Source organism: Anolis sagrei, chromosome 6 (assembly GCF_037176765.1).
Source record: "Anolis sagrei isolate rAnoSag1 chromosome 6, rAnoSag1.mat, whole genome shotgun sequence".
Lineage (NCBI taxonomy): Eukaryota > Metazoa > Chordata > Lepidosauria > Squamata > Dactyloidae > Anolis > Anolis sagrei.
This window is the reverse complement of record NC_090026.1, coordinates 25,331,473-25,346,549: the sequence shown is the minus strand read 5'-3', so window position 1 is coordinate 25,346,549 and position 15,077 is coordinate 25,331,473. Positions and strand designations below refer to the sequence as shown.

The following is a 15,077-nucleotide window of genomic DNA, read 5'->3' as shown; positions in this document are numbered from 1 at the left end:
TTGAAACATGTCTATAGTCTCTTGCTGGGAGTTTTCTAAAACAAGTACTAAAAGCAATGAACAATTCCCATCCCGTACACAAACCATAACACCATAAATGAGAGCATCACACTGCTATACCTAGGGCCTGGTTTGTAGGTTCTTTCACATGATTCGGCACACTCACACTGGTAGAAGGCAAAGAGACAGCTGTAAGAAACAAAAAAGGATTCCTGTAAAAACTGTCACCAATCTTATTTTTCAAAATAACTCAATTACACTTGAATATAACTGGAAATGGAGGTATGAGAATCAGTGAGCTTTTTTCTAGTAGAGAATGAAAGGATCTCAACAAAATGGGTGAAAGGTAGACTTTTATTCAAAGCTACATATGACAGTCATGAAATGAGGCTTATGGTTACCCTTGGACAATCTCATCCAGAAGTCCAAAACATAGAGGGGAACTCAACTTCTCCTTTTTCAGCAAAGCTCTTCCTTCCTTCTGAGGAAAGGTGGCAAGTCACAAGAAAGTTTGATGCTCTTCTGACTTAGCAAGAAGAACATGTGAACTAATGTGTTATAGAAAAATATCTCAGGCAACCTTACCTGATTTTGTTGCTGTCGGTTTCTCAGGCTGAGCATTTATGTGGCCAACAGAGAAACTAGTATCAAGAGGAGTAAAGCTGGAGGTACCTTCCAGAGACCGGACTGAAACAGAGCCAATACAGCATGGTTCAGATAAAGCCATTGTTGTAGTGAGTCTTGGAAGATAAGAGGAAAGTGGCCTGGCATCCCCTGAGATATAATAAGTATGTTCACTCTCCCATCAGTGGAAAGATTTTATGTTGCGGCAAACAAGATGTCAGTTCTGAGAAAATACCAGCCATAGGTCATCTCCCATTGTAACTGCAGTACACGTCATCGTTGGGTTGCTGCGAGTTTTCTGGACTGTATGGCCATGTTCCAGAAGCATTCTCTCCTGACGTTTTGCCCACATCTATGGCAGGCCTCCTCAAGGGTTGTGAGCATGCCTGCCATAGATGTGGGCAAAATGTCAGAAGAGAATGCTTCTGGAACATGGCCATACAGTCCAGAAAACCCGCAGCAACCCAGTGATTCTGGTCATGAAAACCTTCGACAACACATGTCATCTGTCTTCTTTCTTGTTAAACCCCATTGAAAGAGAGAACTCCTTCTTTACTAAACAAGAACTCCCATCTGCAACAGAGAAATCTATTTGCATCCATGTCATCTATCTTGATTTGAGCCTCCTGCTCCATGACAGGAAAAGCTTCAACCACAAGAGTTGGTAGTTCTCATCACATACACAGCAAATTATGGACTACTATGGCTAATGCACTGTGCCTTTCTGCATTTATTTCCTCTAATAGCATTTAAGAGTAATCAGTGTTTATTTGACAGATAATGAAGTGGCCTTTATTTACTCTACCAAAGCTTGCACAGTCCAGAGCAACCCACTGGCAGATACTTCATCTGGCACCCTTCTCTTGATACGTCTTCTAGTCAAAACTTTGTAGTAGGAGAAGAAAGGCAGGTTGGAGCCAATATTCTTCTCTCAAAATTTCAATCATAATTCTAATTGACAACTTGGGAATTGACTGGCACTTTGGAAAAGCAACCCAGTGTAACTTTGCATGCACCATGTGATGTAATACCTCAAAACCTCCCAGATGTAGTATGCACTGAATGGGTCAACTGCATGACATATTTACTATGTGACCCAGAAACTCAAAGGCAATCTTACCAGAATGTGTTGTTGTTTGACCACGGGGTTCAGAGTGAGAGCTGCATCCAGAAAAATCCGAGTCCAGAGACAGATCTGAGCCAAAGGGACCTAACAAAAATACCAAATTACATACTGTGAAACACACCTTACTGCTTACACAGAGCACATTGAAATGTTTTTCAGGAGGCCTTATAGCTGGCTTATTTCATCTGTAGTATCTGTTGACTCCGTAATGAAATCTCTTCAGTGGCTTACATCATAACCTTTATGAAACAGTGGGTGGCTGTGTGTTTTTCGGCCTGTATCCAGCAGCATTCATGTCATGTTCCAGCAGCATTCTCTCCTGACATTTCACCTGCATTTGTGGCCGGCATCTTCAGAGGTCTGTTGGAAGTGAGGCAAGTGGAGTGTATATATTATATTATATTATATTATATTATATTATATTATATTATATTATATTTTTATAATATATATCTGTCTATGGAATGTCCAGGGTGAAAGAAAGAAAGAAAGAAAGAAAGAAAGAAAGAAAGAAAGCTCTCGTCTGTTTGAACCAAGTGTGAATGTTGCAATTAGCCAAGCTTGATTAGCACTGAGTAGCCTTGCAGCTACAAAGTCAATCAGTGAGGATATCTTCATGGAGCTAGCCTGGCTGTTGTTGCCTGGAGGAATCCTTCGTTTGGGAGGTGTTAACTGGCACTTGATTGTTTACTGTCTGGAGTTCCCTTGTTTGAGAGTGATGTGCTTTATTGATTGTGGTGTTTTTTAATACTGGTAACCAGATTTTGTTCATTTTCATGGTTACCAGTATTTAAAAACACCAGAATCAAGACAGTAAATAAAGAACAGCACTCACAGGGGAGCTCCAGGCATCAAACAATCAAGTGCCAGTTAACACCTCCCAAGCAAAGGATGCCTCCCGACAACAAAGCCCACTCTATGCAAATACCCTCACTAATTGATTTTGCAACTTCATGGTTACTCAATTGCAAATCAAGCTTGCTAATTGCAACATTAACATTTGCTTTAAACAGACAAGGATTCTTTTTTCCCACCCTGGACATTCTATAGATATATGTACAGTCCACTTGCCTCACTTCCAACAGACCTCTGAAAATGACAGCCACAGATGCAAGCAAAACAACAGGAAAGGATGCTGCTGAAACATGATCATACAGCCCAAAAAACTCACAGCAACCCAGTGACTCCAGATATGTAAGCCTTCGACAACCTATTATGAAAAATTTGAAACAATGAAGGAAGATATATTTCAAAACAACACAGAAAACATAACAGCTAACAGATAGAAAATGTCTGCATAACATATATATATTCAAATGGAACAGTATCTGCTTTTCAATAGAGTACTTAACAGAGAGTACTACAGAGGGGGAGTGCCAACATTAAAGTGGCCAATCCTCTCAAGATAATATTGTGACTTTCCACTAATTGTGTAGCAATCAATAAGATGGTCACTCATAATCTCAGGAAACTACTCGACACTACTTATAGTAATCATATGAAGCAAATTATTTCAAAAACAACACCTTTGACAAGTTTTGGTAAACATAGATTATAATTAGATACAGATGGCATGCTACCTCCAAGTCAAGGTTTTAAAAAGGGAAATACTATAAGAAAAACCAGCCATATGGGATTGTGTATTACCACATTGAATACCAAAATCCCACCCACTCATGGCAAAATCTCACTTAACTTATTAGTGCTCATCTGCTAACCAGGAAGATAAAGTCTATACAGCCTTGACCACGCTCACAATGAAGCTTGGTAATCCATAAACACAAAGGGATTGGGGGACACAGAAACAATATGACAGTCTTTGCCCTACGTGGCTGAAGGCGGACGACACAATTCCGAAGCTTATTTGTGTTCAGGAGGAGCAGCTCAGGGATATCCTTCAGGCAGGACAACACATCTGGGTATCCTTGCTGTGTGCGAAATGTCGTGAAGTCAAACTTGCATCTCTTTTTGAGGATACTTTTTAGCTTAGTTACTTTGATACCACAAGGGAACTGCTTGAGCACACCCTGAATTAGCTTTGAAGCAGCCAGAAAATCTGTAACAAAAAGCATTGAACTTCAGTACTCACATCTAGAGTATCCATCAAGAAAAAAGTACACTCAAGATTATGAGGGAAGTGGGTGGGTAGAAAATCTTGGCTATAATGAAACCAATAATGGATACACCTTCAACTGTATTGCAAAATTCAAAACATGCTTACAGCCTCATCTTGATAGCTGTCTCTGAAAAAAGCAACTCTAACAACTCCTGCTCTATAAATACACAAGTCACAACAGCCCAACTCAGAGCATCAAACTGTTTCACCTAGGAGATGTTTTGTAGGTTCTTTCACATGGTTTGGATCACTTTTCCAGGTGGAATACAAAGAGCTAGCTGTAAGAAAGAAAGAAAAAAGAATCTCGTAAAAGTTGTAACTAACTCTATTTTCAGAACAACTCAATTATGCTAATGTACAAACAATGTTATTTATTTGTCACATTTATATCCCGCCCTTCTCACCCTAAAGTTGTAATTCACCTTGCATCAAGGCAAAACACTGTGATCCCTTTGATAATGGACCTGGATCATATTTGGCACACAGAACCCCCATGACCAGGTTTGGGGAAATTGACCTTGATTTATAGGAGTTGTAGTTCACCTACATTCAGAGAAAAGTGAATCCAATCAACTTGGGATCTGGACTAACCTTGGCACACAGATGCAACATGGCCAACTGTGCATACAGGCCTGGTTTGGGGAGGATTAACCCATGGTTTTGGAAATTGTAGTTCACCCACATCCTTATGCATTGTCTAATAGGAGCATTTATAAAAAAATTAAAAACTGGCTTTTTTCTAATACATAGTTTTACTAATTAACTTGCCAGTGGAAACATGAGCTCTCCGAGACTTACTTTTCGTAGCTTGTAAAACTTATTTATTTAGGCTGACATTTGAATCTTGCTGATCAAAATTTTTCTTTGATTTTAAATGTAACGTATCGCATATGTATATTGTAAACCACTCCGAGCCGTCGGGGAGTGGCGGTATATAAAATTGATTAATAACTAAATAATAAATAAATATAAATGATATTACCTAACACCCCAAAACAAGCAATACCTTTTTCAAATAGCCTGGGCATCACCGAGTACCCAAGGCAATATAAAATAAAACAACATACACTTTAAAATCACATAATTAAAACTATCACTTAAAAACATTACTTAAAAATCACATAATCCAAAAACATTTTTCAGAATAGTAATCCAATGTAACTCTGACTTCACAGTAAGATTTAAATCCTCAAACCCTCCCAGAACGATCATGCCCCAAATGGGTCAACTGCAGGACATATGGTAGTAGTTACTAAGTGACCCAGAATCTCAAAGGCAATCTTACCAGAGTTTGTTCTTGTTAGATTCTCGGTTGAGGATTCTAAGCTCCCTGTAGAAAAATCCGAGTCCAGAGACAGATCTGAGACAAAGAAACCTGACAAAAATTACAAAGAGTTACATAGTGCAAAACAGACCTGTCTGCTTGCACAGAACACAATGAAATCTTGTTTGATTCATAGTATCTGTTGACTCCTTAATAAAATATCTTCACTCTCTTCATAAACATTATTAAATGGTTAAAATAATAAAGATATATTTTAGCCTGCATGGCAAACAAAGAAATTTGCAGCTGGGGAGTCTATACAAACCAATTCATTTTCAGCAAGTACAGTAGAGTTTCAATTATCCAGACTTTGCTCATCCAACGTTCTGTATTATCCAACGCAGTCTGCCTCCTACCTGGATCCACAGCTGTTTCAAAACATTGCAATGTTTCGGGGCTAAATTTGTAAATACAGTAATTGCTACATAACATTACTGTGTACTGAACTGCTTTTTCTGTCGATTTGTTGTAAAACATGATGTTTTGGTGCTTGATTTGTAAAATCAAACCATAATTTGACATTTAATAGGCTTTTCCTTAATCCTTCCTTATTATCCAACATTTTTGCTTATCCAACGTTCTGCTGGCCCATTTATGTTGGATAAGCGAGACTCTATTGTCTTTCAACTTGCTCAATCTCTGCTTCTCAGTAGTTAATAGAAACGTTAAGGTGGCCAATCCATGAACTTGACGGATTCTGTAGCAATTGATACAATATTAACTCAATCTCTGAGATCTACTGGAGATTTGCAATGCAACACTTTGTGTCCTGGTCAAAAGGAACAAACTATTTTTAGAGGTATGTAAACAACAAAACCTTTGGCAAAACTTAGATTACAGAGATGATCCAGTTTTCATAACATATCTGAGTAAAAACTGAAGTAAAGAAATACTGTAAGAAAATGTATTGTCGAAGGCTTTCATGGCTGGAATCACTAGGTTCTTGTGGGTTTTTTCGGGCTATAGGGCCATGTTCTAGAGGCATTTCTTCTCACGTTTCGCCTGCATCTATGGCAAGCATCCTCAGAGGTAGTGAGGTCTGTTGAAATTGGAACAATGGGTTTATATATCTGTGGAATGGCTGGGGTGGGGAAAGGAGCTCTTCCCTGCTGGAGCTAGGTGTGAATGTTTCAACTGATCACCTTCATTAGCATTTGAAGTTCTGCCTGAGCCTGGGAAAATCCCCTGTTGAGAGATGTTAAGATGTGCCTGGTTGTTTCCTCTCTGCTGTTTTGCTGTTGACCACATAGGGAAGCTGATGAGGAAACAATCTACAAACCCACCAAGAAAATCCAACAAATGCTACGTTCAGCAAAGGACAAGAGGGATCCTCTCACCTCTGCAGGAGTCTACCGTATACCATGCAGCTGTGGACAAGTCTACATAGGGACCACCAAACGCAGCGCCCAAACACGAATCAAGGAACATGAAAGACACTGCAGACTACTTCAACCTGAGAAGTCAGCCATAGCAGAGCACCTGATGAACCAGTGTGGACACAGCATATTATTTGAGAACACAGAAATGCTGAACCACTCCAACAACCACCATGTCAGACTACACAGAGAAGCCATTGAAATCCATAAGCATGTGGACAATTTCAACAGAAAGGAAGAGACCATGAAAATGAACAAACTCTGGCTACCAGTATTAAAAAACTCTAAAATTACAACAGCAAAACAGCAGAGAGGAAACAACCAGGCACATCTTAACACCTCTCAACAGGGGATTTTCCCAGGCTCAGCCAGGCCTTCAAATGCTAATGAAGGTGATCAGTTGAAACATTCACACCTAGCTCCAGCAGGGAAGAGCTCCTTGCCCCACCTCAGCCTTTCCACAGATATATAAACCCATTGTTCCAATTTCAACAGACCTCACTACCTCTGAGGATGCTTGCCATAGATGCAGGCAAAACGTGAGAAGAAATGCCTCTAGAACATGGCCCTATAGCCCAAAAAAACCCACAAGAACCTACTGTAAAGAAAAGCTACCCACATTGCATTGCTGATTATCACATCACCTACAAAAATCCCACTTCACTGCTGACAAGATCTAACAAAGTCATAACAACTTTAAAATGTTATGATCTCAATGCTATTGGAAAACTGTAACCAACCCCTCGCCTCCACAATTGTGGTTATGTGCCTTCAGGTTGATTCTGATTCGTGGTGAACCTATCATGGGGTTTCTTGGCAAGACACATCCAGAAGTTTGCCATTCCCTTCCTTGGAATCTCAGAGGTTGTTGCCCAAGATCACCTATAACAGTGGTTCTCAACCTGGGGTCCCCAGATGTTTTTGACCTTCAACTTCCAGAAATCCTAACAGCTGGTAAACTGGCTGGGATTTCTGGGAGTTGTAGGCCAAAAACATCTGGGGACCCCAGGTTGAGAACCACTGACCTAAAAGGTTTATATGGCTGAATGGGGATTCGAACCGTGATCTCCTGGAGTCCCAGTCCAAAACTCTAATTGCTACATTGCACCAACTCCTCCTTTCCACATAATCCTCACAACCTCTGAGGATGCCTGCCATAGATGCAGGTGAAATGTGAGGAGAGAATGCTTCTAGAACATGGTCATATCGCCTGAAAAACCTACAACTACCGAATCCAATATTATTTTACAATCCTGTACCTTCAGGAATCTGTACAACATATTCACAGCTTTTCTCTCGATATCTGATTATTAGATCTGGCAGTTCATGTTCCAAGAATTCTACGACGTTCCTGTAGCCTCGGGCAATGCTGAACTTTTCCATGTTCACGTCATGCTTGGATAGCATGAATTTCTCGATATAGCTCATTCTCAGTCCTGATTTGTACTCCATTAGGAGGCTGATGAGCCAATCCAAGACGTCTGTAAGAACTACAAAACAGAACAAGTCATAAATCAAGATGCCTCCAAATGTGGATTTCAACTCAATATTCCGCTTGTTATTATGGTTCATAATATGACACTTGTACCCACATGAGCTTTGCCAAGAATTTTGAATGAATTATTCCCTAGCTTAGATCACAACTGGAGTGCCCACAGACATTTTATATACCTTGCTGGAGCTCTTACTGATATATAACTCACCAATTAATCCACAAACAATATCCAAAAATCCCTTTCTTGGGGTGCATTTTCACTCTCATATCAATGCAGCTTGAAACCATTTTAACTGTCACAGCCCCTTGCTGTGGAATCCTGTGAGTTTCAGTTTTATGAGGTGTTTAGCACTGGTGGCCAAAAAAGACTAGTTCCTCAGCAAGTTACAAATACCAGGAATGTATAGCATTGGGCCACAATAGTTAAAGTGGTATTGAACTGCATTAAATCTAGATGTACCCAGATGATGGTTGCATATAGTGTCTCACGTTTGACAGAGGAAAGAAGGAGAGGGCATACATTAGCATGGTAATGCTAATGTATGCCCTCTCCTTCTTTCCTCTGTCAAACGTGAGGCACTATGATGACAGTAATTTAGGTAATCATGAGAACTATTCTGAAAACAAGAATGACAACTGTCTGCATACAACTATGAATCCTGCCATGTTAAAACCATATTGCATACATACAATAGATAAAGAGACCTTATCTAACAATGCCTTTCCCTTAATGTACATGACCCATGAGTGACTGACAGAAATTATCTTTTTATTTTCCATTACAGCAATTTGTTCTGCCACTTGTCAGTAGCAAAACAAAATGCAGTATGTTCATGTTTCTCCAGTGATGGGAAAATAGGTATTGTGGACTACAATTCTCAGATGTATACGACAAACCAGCAAGAGCTTTGAGGAGCTGAAAACAGCAAAATCTGGAGGGTCAGAGTTTCCCTGTCCATTTATTGTATTATTGAGGAAAGAGAGAAAAGATGACAGGAAAAGATCAACTGTCAGTTGTTGTGGGTCTTTTATTTACATGAGCCCTGACAATCCTGTCTTGTAACAAGGGATCATGGGAGAAGCACTTTATTAATGTCTAGGTGCTCTGCAATTTGATTTTATGTGGTTTCGCCCTATATACTTGAGTATAAGCAGTTTTTCAGCCTTTTTTTAGGTTGAAAAACTCCCACTCAGCTTATACTCGAGTCAACGGTTATTTATTATTTTACAGTGTTGTTGTTGTTATTTTTAAATTACATTTATTATTTTAATTTAATAATAATAATAAACCTTTATTTGTACCCCGCTACCATCTCCCGAAGGACTCGGTGCGGCTTACAAGAGGCCAAGCCCAAATACAATAGTAAAAACAACAACAACAGCAAAATAACTCAAAAAACAAAGCAATAACATTAACAACACACAATTACGCAATTAAAATCAATTGAAATCAAATTTATTTGTTATTATTACATTTATTATTTTACTCCAATATTATTACATTTATTTTTACTCTATTTATTATTATTATATTTATTATTACATTTATTACTTTATTATTATTGGAAGAATACATAAGCACCTTTAAATTGAAGAAAGAATAATGGTGTAATCAGAGTTGGACAGTCTTATCTTAAATTATAGTTTTATGTAAATATTCAAAAAATTGAACCTACTGATGCCTTAATTAATGTAATTTTATTGCTATCTATTTTTATTTTGAAATTTACCAGTAGCTGCTGCATTTCCCACTCTCGGCTTATACTCGAGTCAATACGTTTTCCCAGTTTTTTGTGGTAAAATCGGGTGCCTTGGCTTATATTTGGGTCAGCTTATACTCGAGTATATACGGTACTCTGGCAAAAATAATTCAAAATAGCCTGTTTGATTTAAACAGGAGTAGACAGCTATGGTCCTCCAAATATTTTGACTACATCTCCCATCATCACTCCTTGCTGGCTGTGGTGTCCAAAACTAATGGGAGTTGCATTACAACAGCTGAGATTGCTCGCTATGAAATAGGGTCTGATAATATATCCTTCACCTTAAGTTTTACTCTTGACCCTGTTCTTCCTATGAAGTTCTCCACCTAAGACTGAGCAATACTCTACGCCGGTAAAACTCATTTGTTATTTGCCCCTATTTCATTTGATCCGTTTTGAGTGTCAAGCCATGGGACAGAATTTAGCTCAACCCTAACCTGGAACAATGTGCAATATCTAACATGGAAAACTATTACAGGGTGCATCCACACTGTAGAATTAATACAGTTTGACACCACTCTTAACTGCAATGGAATCATTGAAGTTATAGTTTAATGAGAGCTTTGGCCTTCTCTGCCAAAGATTACTGGTGCCTCTCCAAACTACAACTTCCAGGATTCTATAGCATTAAATCATGACAGTTAAAGAGGTGTCAAACTGTATTGTTCTACAGTGTAGATACACCATCTGAAAAACATGTACAATATCATTGTAAGAGCCAATTTTTGTCATGTCCAACTAAATTAAGCTGCCAGAATCCAAATTTGACTGCATTTACTTCTTCCGTCTCGAACTTGGTCTTCACCGCTCTTCAGGTTCTCCACTTCTCCTTTCGACGTTTGCAATTCTTTCTCTTTTTCTCCTTTCAACCAACGTTCAAGACGGAAGCCTTTTGCAATCTTCATAACTTGTTGATGTGAATTCCTTTGCACAACCACCGCATTCTCCATATCGGCCGCTAACTTTTTTAGTGTATTATATCCATGAAGAGCGATACGGGGGTGATAGCCATGCAACTGATGGAAGGCCCCAGAGAAATCCTCAAACCCAATGCCTTGGGGGTTCTGAAGCAGTAGTTCCACTACACGGCGTTTTAAGGTATTGGCATCTCCTTCCTCCGAGGCCATTAGCCCTGAAACAAGATGAATATATCAAAGACCATATGCATGTGCAGTGGCTAGAAGATGCCCATTCTGCCTCATGTTGCCTCACATGCCCTATCTCTGAGGCTTGGGAATAAATAAGTTCACCACAATGGAACAAAAGTAGAACTCGGAGAGCTAAGAGCCTGTCTTTAGACAGGTCCCTAGTCCAGAGTGACTTTTGACACTCACAGAAAATAGGATATCTTTGCTATAGCATTTTATATTCAGTGGGTGTTTCATCCCCTTGTTGCTACTTACTCTGACTTCTCCAGATGGAGGAGACTAGGGGTCCATGGGTGCATCTACACAGCAAAATTAATGTAGTTTCATACCACTGACATGACATGGTGTTATGGAATTATAGAGTGCAGTTTGTACAATGTATTCTCAAAGGCTTTCATGGCTGGAATCACTGGGTTGTTGTGTGTTTTCCAGGCTGCATGGCCATGTTCTAGAAGCATTCTCTCCTGACGTTTCGCCTGCCAAAGATGCAGGCGAAACGTCAGGAGAGAATGCTTCCAGAACATGGCCATGCAGCCTGGAAAACACAACAACAACCCAGTTTTTACAATGTTTTCCAAAGACTGCTGGTGTCTCACAAAACTACAACTCCCGGAATTTCATAGCATGGAACCTTGGTCGTTAAAATGGTGTCAAACTGCATTGATCCTTAATTAATGCAGCTTCTCCAACCCCGACCGGGACCGCCTTCCACCTGAAAACCAATGCCCTCACTGCGGGAGAACATGCGGGTCAAGAATAGGGTTCCACAGTCATCTACATACCCACTGCCAGTACTCCGCACTTGGAGGACAATCTTACTCAGACAAGGGATCTCCTAACTAAGTAAAGTCTCTCTCAAATGCAAGGTTGAGATCTTAATGTCAGAGGAAAACCTTGACCTTTTTATCTAGCCTTCCTGAAAGAAATTCCAGCAGCCAAAACAACATCTGGAGTTGATTCAGTTTAACCGCTTGGCTGTTTAGTTGTTGACTTCAGATAAATCTGATTTCCTAATCAGTGTGCCAGCACAATCTCATGTTTTCACCACAATCTCTTCCCTAGCTGAATGAGGATTACTTTTGGAAATGAGGATTACTTTTGGAAAGCCAGAAGGTGGCATTTTGGTGTAAGGACTTTGTTGTTGTGTATCTTCAGCCCCTTTTCCACTGCCATATAACCCAGTTTATCAAAGTGGGTAAAAACACGTGATCTGCTTTGAACTGGGGTTATATCAGTCTACACTCCCATATAATCCAGTTCAAAGCAGATACTCTGGATTTTATATGGCAATGTAGAAAGGGCCTTTGAGCCATTTCTGACTTGTCATGACCCCGTAAAGCGGTTTGCCTGGCAAGGAGTCATAGGGCCCTTCCACACAGCTATATAACCCAGAACATTGAGGCAGATAATCCACAATATCTGCTTTGAACTGGGTTATCTGAGTCCACACTGCCACATAATCCAGTTCAATGTGGATTTTATACAGCTGTGTGGAAGGGGCCATAGTTTTAGCTTTCTCTGTGCTCATGCCCTCGCCAAATTACAAACCCCAGAACTGCAAAGCATTAACTGCTAGGGCTCAATGCCATAGAAGCATGTAACTTGTAGTTTTCCAAGGACTTTAGCTTTCTCTGCCAGAATGCTGGTGCCTCACCAAATTACAAATCCCAGGACTTGTAGAATTATGGAGCTTTTAGTTTTACAAAGTTTTTAGCTTTCCCTACCAAAGAGTGCTGGTGCCTCACGGAACTACAAATCCCAGGACTCCATAGCATTGACTGCCTGGGCTCAATGTCATAGAATTGTGGGGCTTTTAGTTTTACAAGGTCTTTAGCTTTCTCTGCCAAAGAGTGCTGGTGCCTCACCAAACTACAAATCCCAGAAGTTCATAGCACTGACTGCTAGGGCTCAATATTATAGAATTGTGGGGCTTTTAGTTTTACAAGGTCCTTAGCCTTCTCTGCCAAAGAGTGATGGTGCCTCATCAAACTATAAATCCCAGGACACTATAACATTGGCTACTAGGGCTCAATGTTATAGAATTGTGGGGCGTTTAGCTTTCCAGGGTCTTTAGCTTTCTCTGCCAGTGCTGGTGCCTCACCAAACTACAAATCCCAGGACTCTATAGCATTGGCTACCAGGGCTCAATGTTATAGAATTGTGGGGCTTTTAGTTTTACCAAGTCTTTAGCCTTCTCTGCCTAAGAGTGCTGGTGCCTCACCAAACTACAAATCCCAGGACTCCATAGCATTGACTGCCTGGGCTCAATGTTACAGAATTGTGGAGCGTTTAGTTTTACCAAGTCTTTAGCCTTCTCTGCCAAAGAGTACTAAACTACAACTCCCAGGATTCCACAGCATGGAGCCACAGCAAGTCAACTGGTGCCAAGATGCATTCATTCATTCCAGGAACCCTTAACGCCCATCCCGAGGAAGACAAACCAGGGAGACGTGATGCTCGTCTGCTTCAAGCAATCTTCTCCTATCAGCGAAGCAACAATCCAGCAACTCGCTCCACACTTGGAGGCAGAGGAAGCTCCACGTTCGAATCTACTTGGTCTCCGTCACGTGACTTGCTGCGGAGAGTCACATGACTGGGCTTCCCCTTTGTTTGGGAAACGAAACTTTGCAAAGGAAGCGTGTGTTGCTCCAGTTGTGCTCATGCGTCCTAGCGCTGGCCTGTTTGGTTTGCTTCCGTGTTTTGAATTCAGGGGGTGCCTCCACGCTGTAGGATTCAAGCACTGTGCAGTACTTTAACTTCCAAGGGTTTTCCCCTTCTCTGCCACAGAGTGCTGCTGTCTCAGCAATTTACCAATCCCAGGATACTATAGCCTTTGAACCATGGCCATTAAAGTGGGGTCAAATTGCACCAGTTCTACCGTGCAGATGCAGCCAAGGACGTGGCGAGAGCTTATCTTCCTTGGCCTGTTGATACCACTTTGATTAATTACACCAGACTTTTTAACCAAACTTTTGGAGGGCCAGATTATAATTTGAAAAAAAAAAAAAGAATGAATGAATTCCTATCCACACTGCACATATCTTAGTTGTAGTGCAAAAAAAAAACACATAAAAGCAATAAAATAATTAAAATGAAGACCAATTTTAACAAATATAAACTTATTAGTTTTTCAATGGGAAGTTTTCCAATTAGTTTTTCAGTCTTTATTAATGACTTAGATGAAGGGCTAGAAGGCATGATCATCAAGTTTGCAGACGACACCAAATTGGGAGGGATAGCCAATACTCCAGAGGACAGGAGCAGGATTCAAAACGATCTTGACAGATTAGAGAGATGGGCCAAAATTAACAAAATGAAGTTCAACAGTGACAAATGCAAGATACTCCACTTTGGCAGGAAAAACGAAATGCAAAGATACAAAATGGGTGACGCCTGGCTCGAGAATAGTACGTGTGAAAAAGATCTTGGAGTCCTCGTGGACAAGAAGTTAAACTTGAGCCAACAATGTGATGTGGCGGCAAAAAAAGCCAATGGGATTTTGGCCTGCATCAATAGAACATAGTGTCTAGATCTAGGGAAGTCATGCTACCCCTCTATTCCACATTGGTTAGACCACACCTGGAATATTGTGTCCAATTCTGGGCACCACAATTCAAGAGAGATATTGACAAGCTGGAATGTGTCCAGAGGAGGGCGACTAAAATGATCAAGGGTCTGGAGAACAAGCCCTATGAGGAGCGGCTTAAGGAGCCGGGCATGTTTAGCCTGAAGAAGAGAAGGATGAGAGGAGATATGATAGCCATGTATAAATATGTGAGAGGAAGCCACAGGGAGGAGGGAGCAAGCTTGTTTTCTGCTTCCTTGGAGACTAGGATGCAGAACAATGGCTTCAAAGTACTGGAAAGGAGATTCCACTTGAACATTAGGAAGAACTTCCTGACCGTACGAGCTGTTCAGCAGTAGAACTCTCTGCCCTGGGGTGTGGTGGAGGCTCCTTCTTTGGAAGCTTTTAAACAGAGGCTGGATGGCCATCTGTCAGGGGTGATTTGAATGCAACATTCCTGCTTCTTGGCAGGGGGTTGGACTGGATGGCCCATGAGGTCTCTTCTAACTCTTTAATTCTATGATTCTTTGATTCTATGAA

At 40.5% G+C, this 15,077-nt stretch overlaps 1 protein-coding gene across 2 annotated transcripts in view; it reads right to left on the bottom strand.

Annotated features, from left to right (window-relative positions):
- Window positions 1-13,561, bottom strand: part of LOC132779526 (mucin-5AC-like) — a 31,941-nt gene extending 18,380 nt beyond the window's left edge. Inside the window, exons 1-9 of one of the 2 annotated variants that reach the window (XM_067469963.1) lie at window positions 13,414-13,561; window positions 10,603-10,956; window positions 7,826-8,056; window positions 5,152-5,241; window positions 4,076-4,144; window positions 3,579-3,806; window positions 1,745-1,834; window positions 586-687; window positions 121-189 (exon numbers count right to left, since the gene is read on the bottom strand). In XM_067469963.1, the coding sequence (XP_067326064.1) occupies window positions 121-189; window positions 586-687; window positions 1,745-1,834; window positions 3,579-3,806; window positions 4,076-4,144; window positions 5,152-5,241; window positions 7,826-8,056; window positions 10,603-10,951 (1,228 nt within the window). In that variant the 5' untranslated portion in view covers window positions 10,952-10,956; window positions 13,414-13,561. The remainder of the gene's footprint in view (window positions 1-120; window positions 190-585; window positions 688-1,744; window positions 1,835-3,578; window positions 3,807-4,075; window positions 4,145-5,151; window positions 5,242-7,825; window positions 8,057-10,602; window positions 10,957-13,413) is intronic. The other variant, XM_067469964.1, reaches the window with a different exon arrangement.
- Between the last annotated feature and the right edge of the window lie 1,516 nt (window positions 13,562-15,077).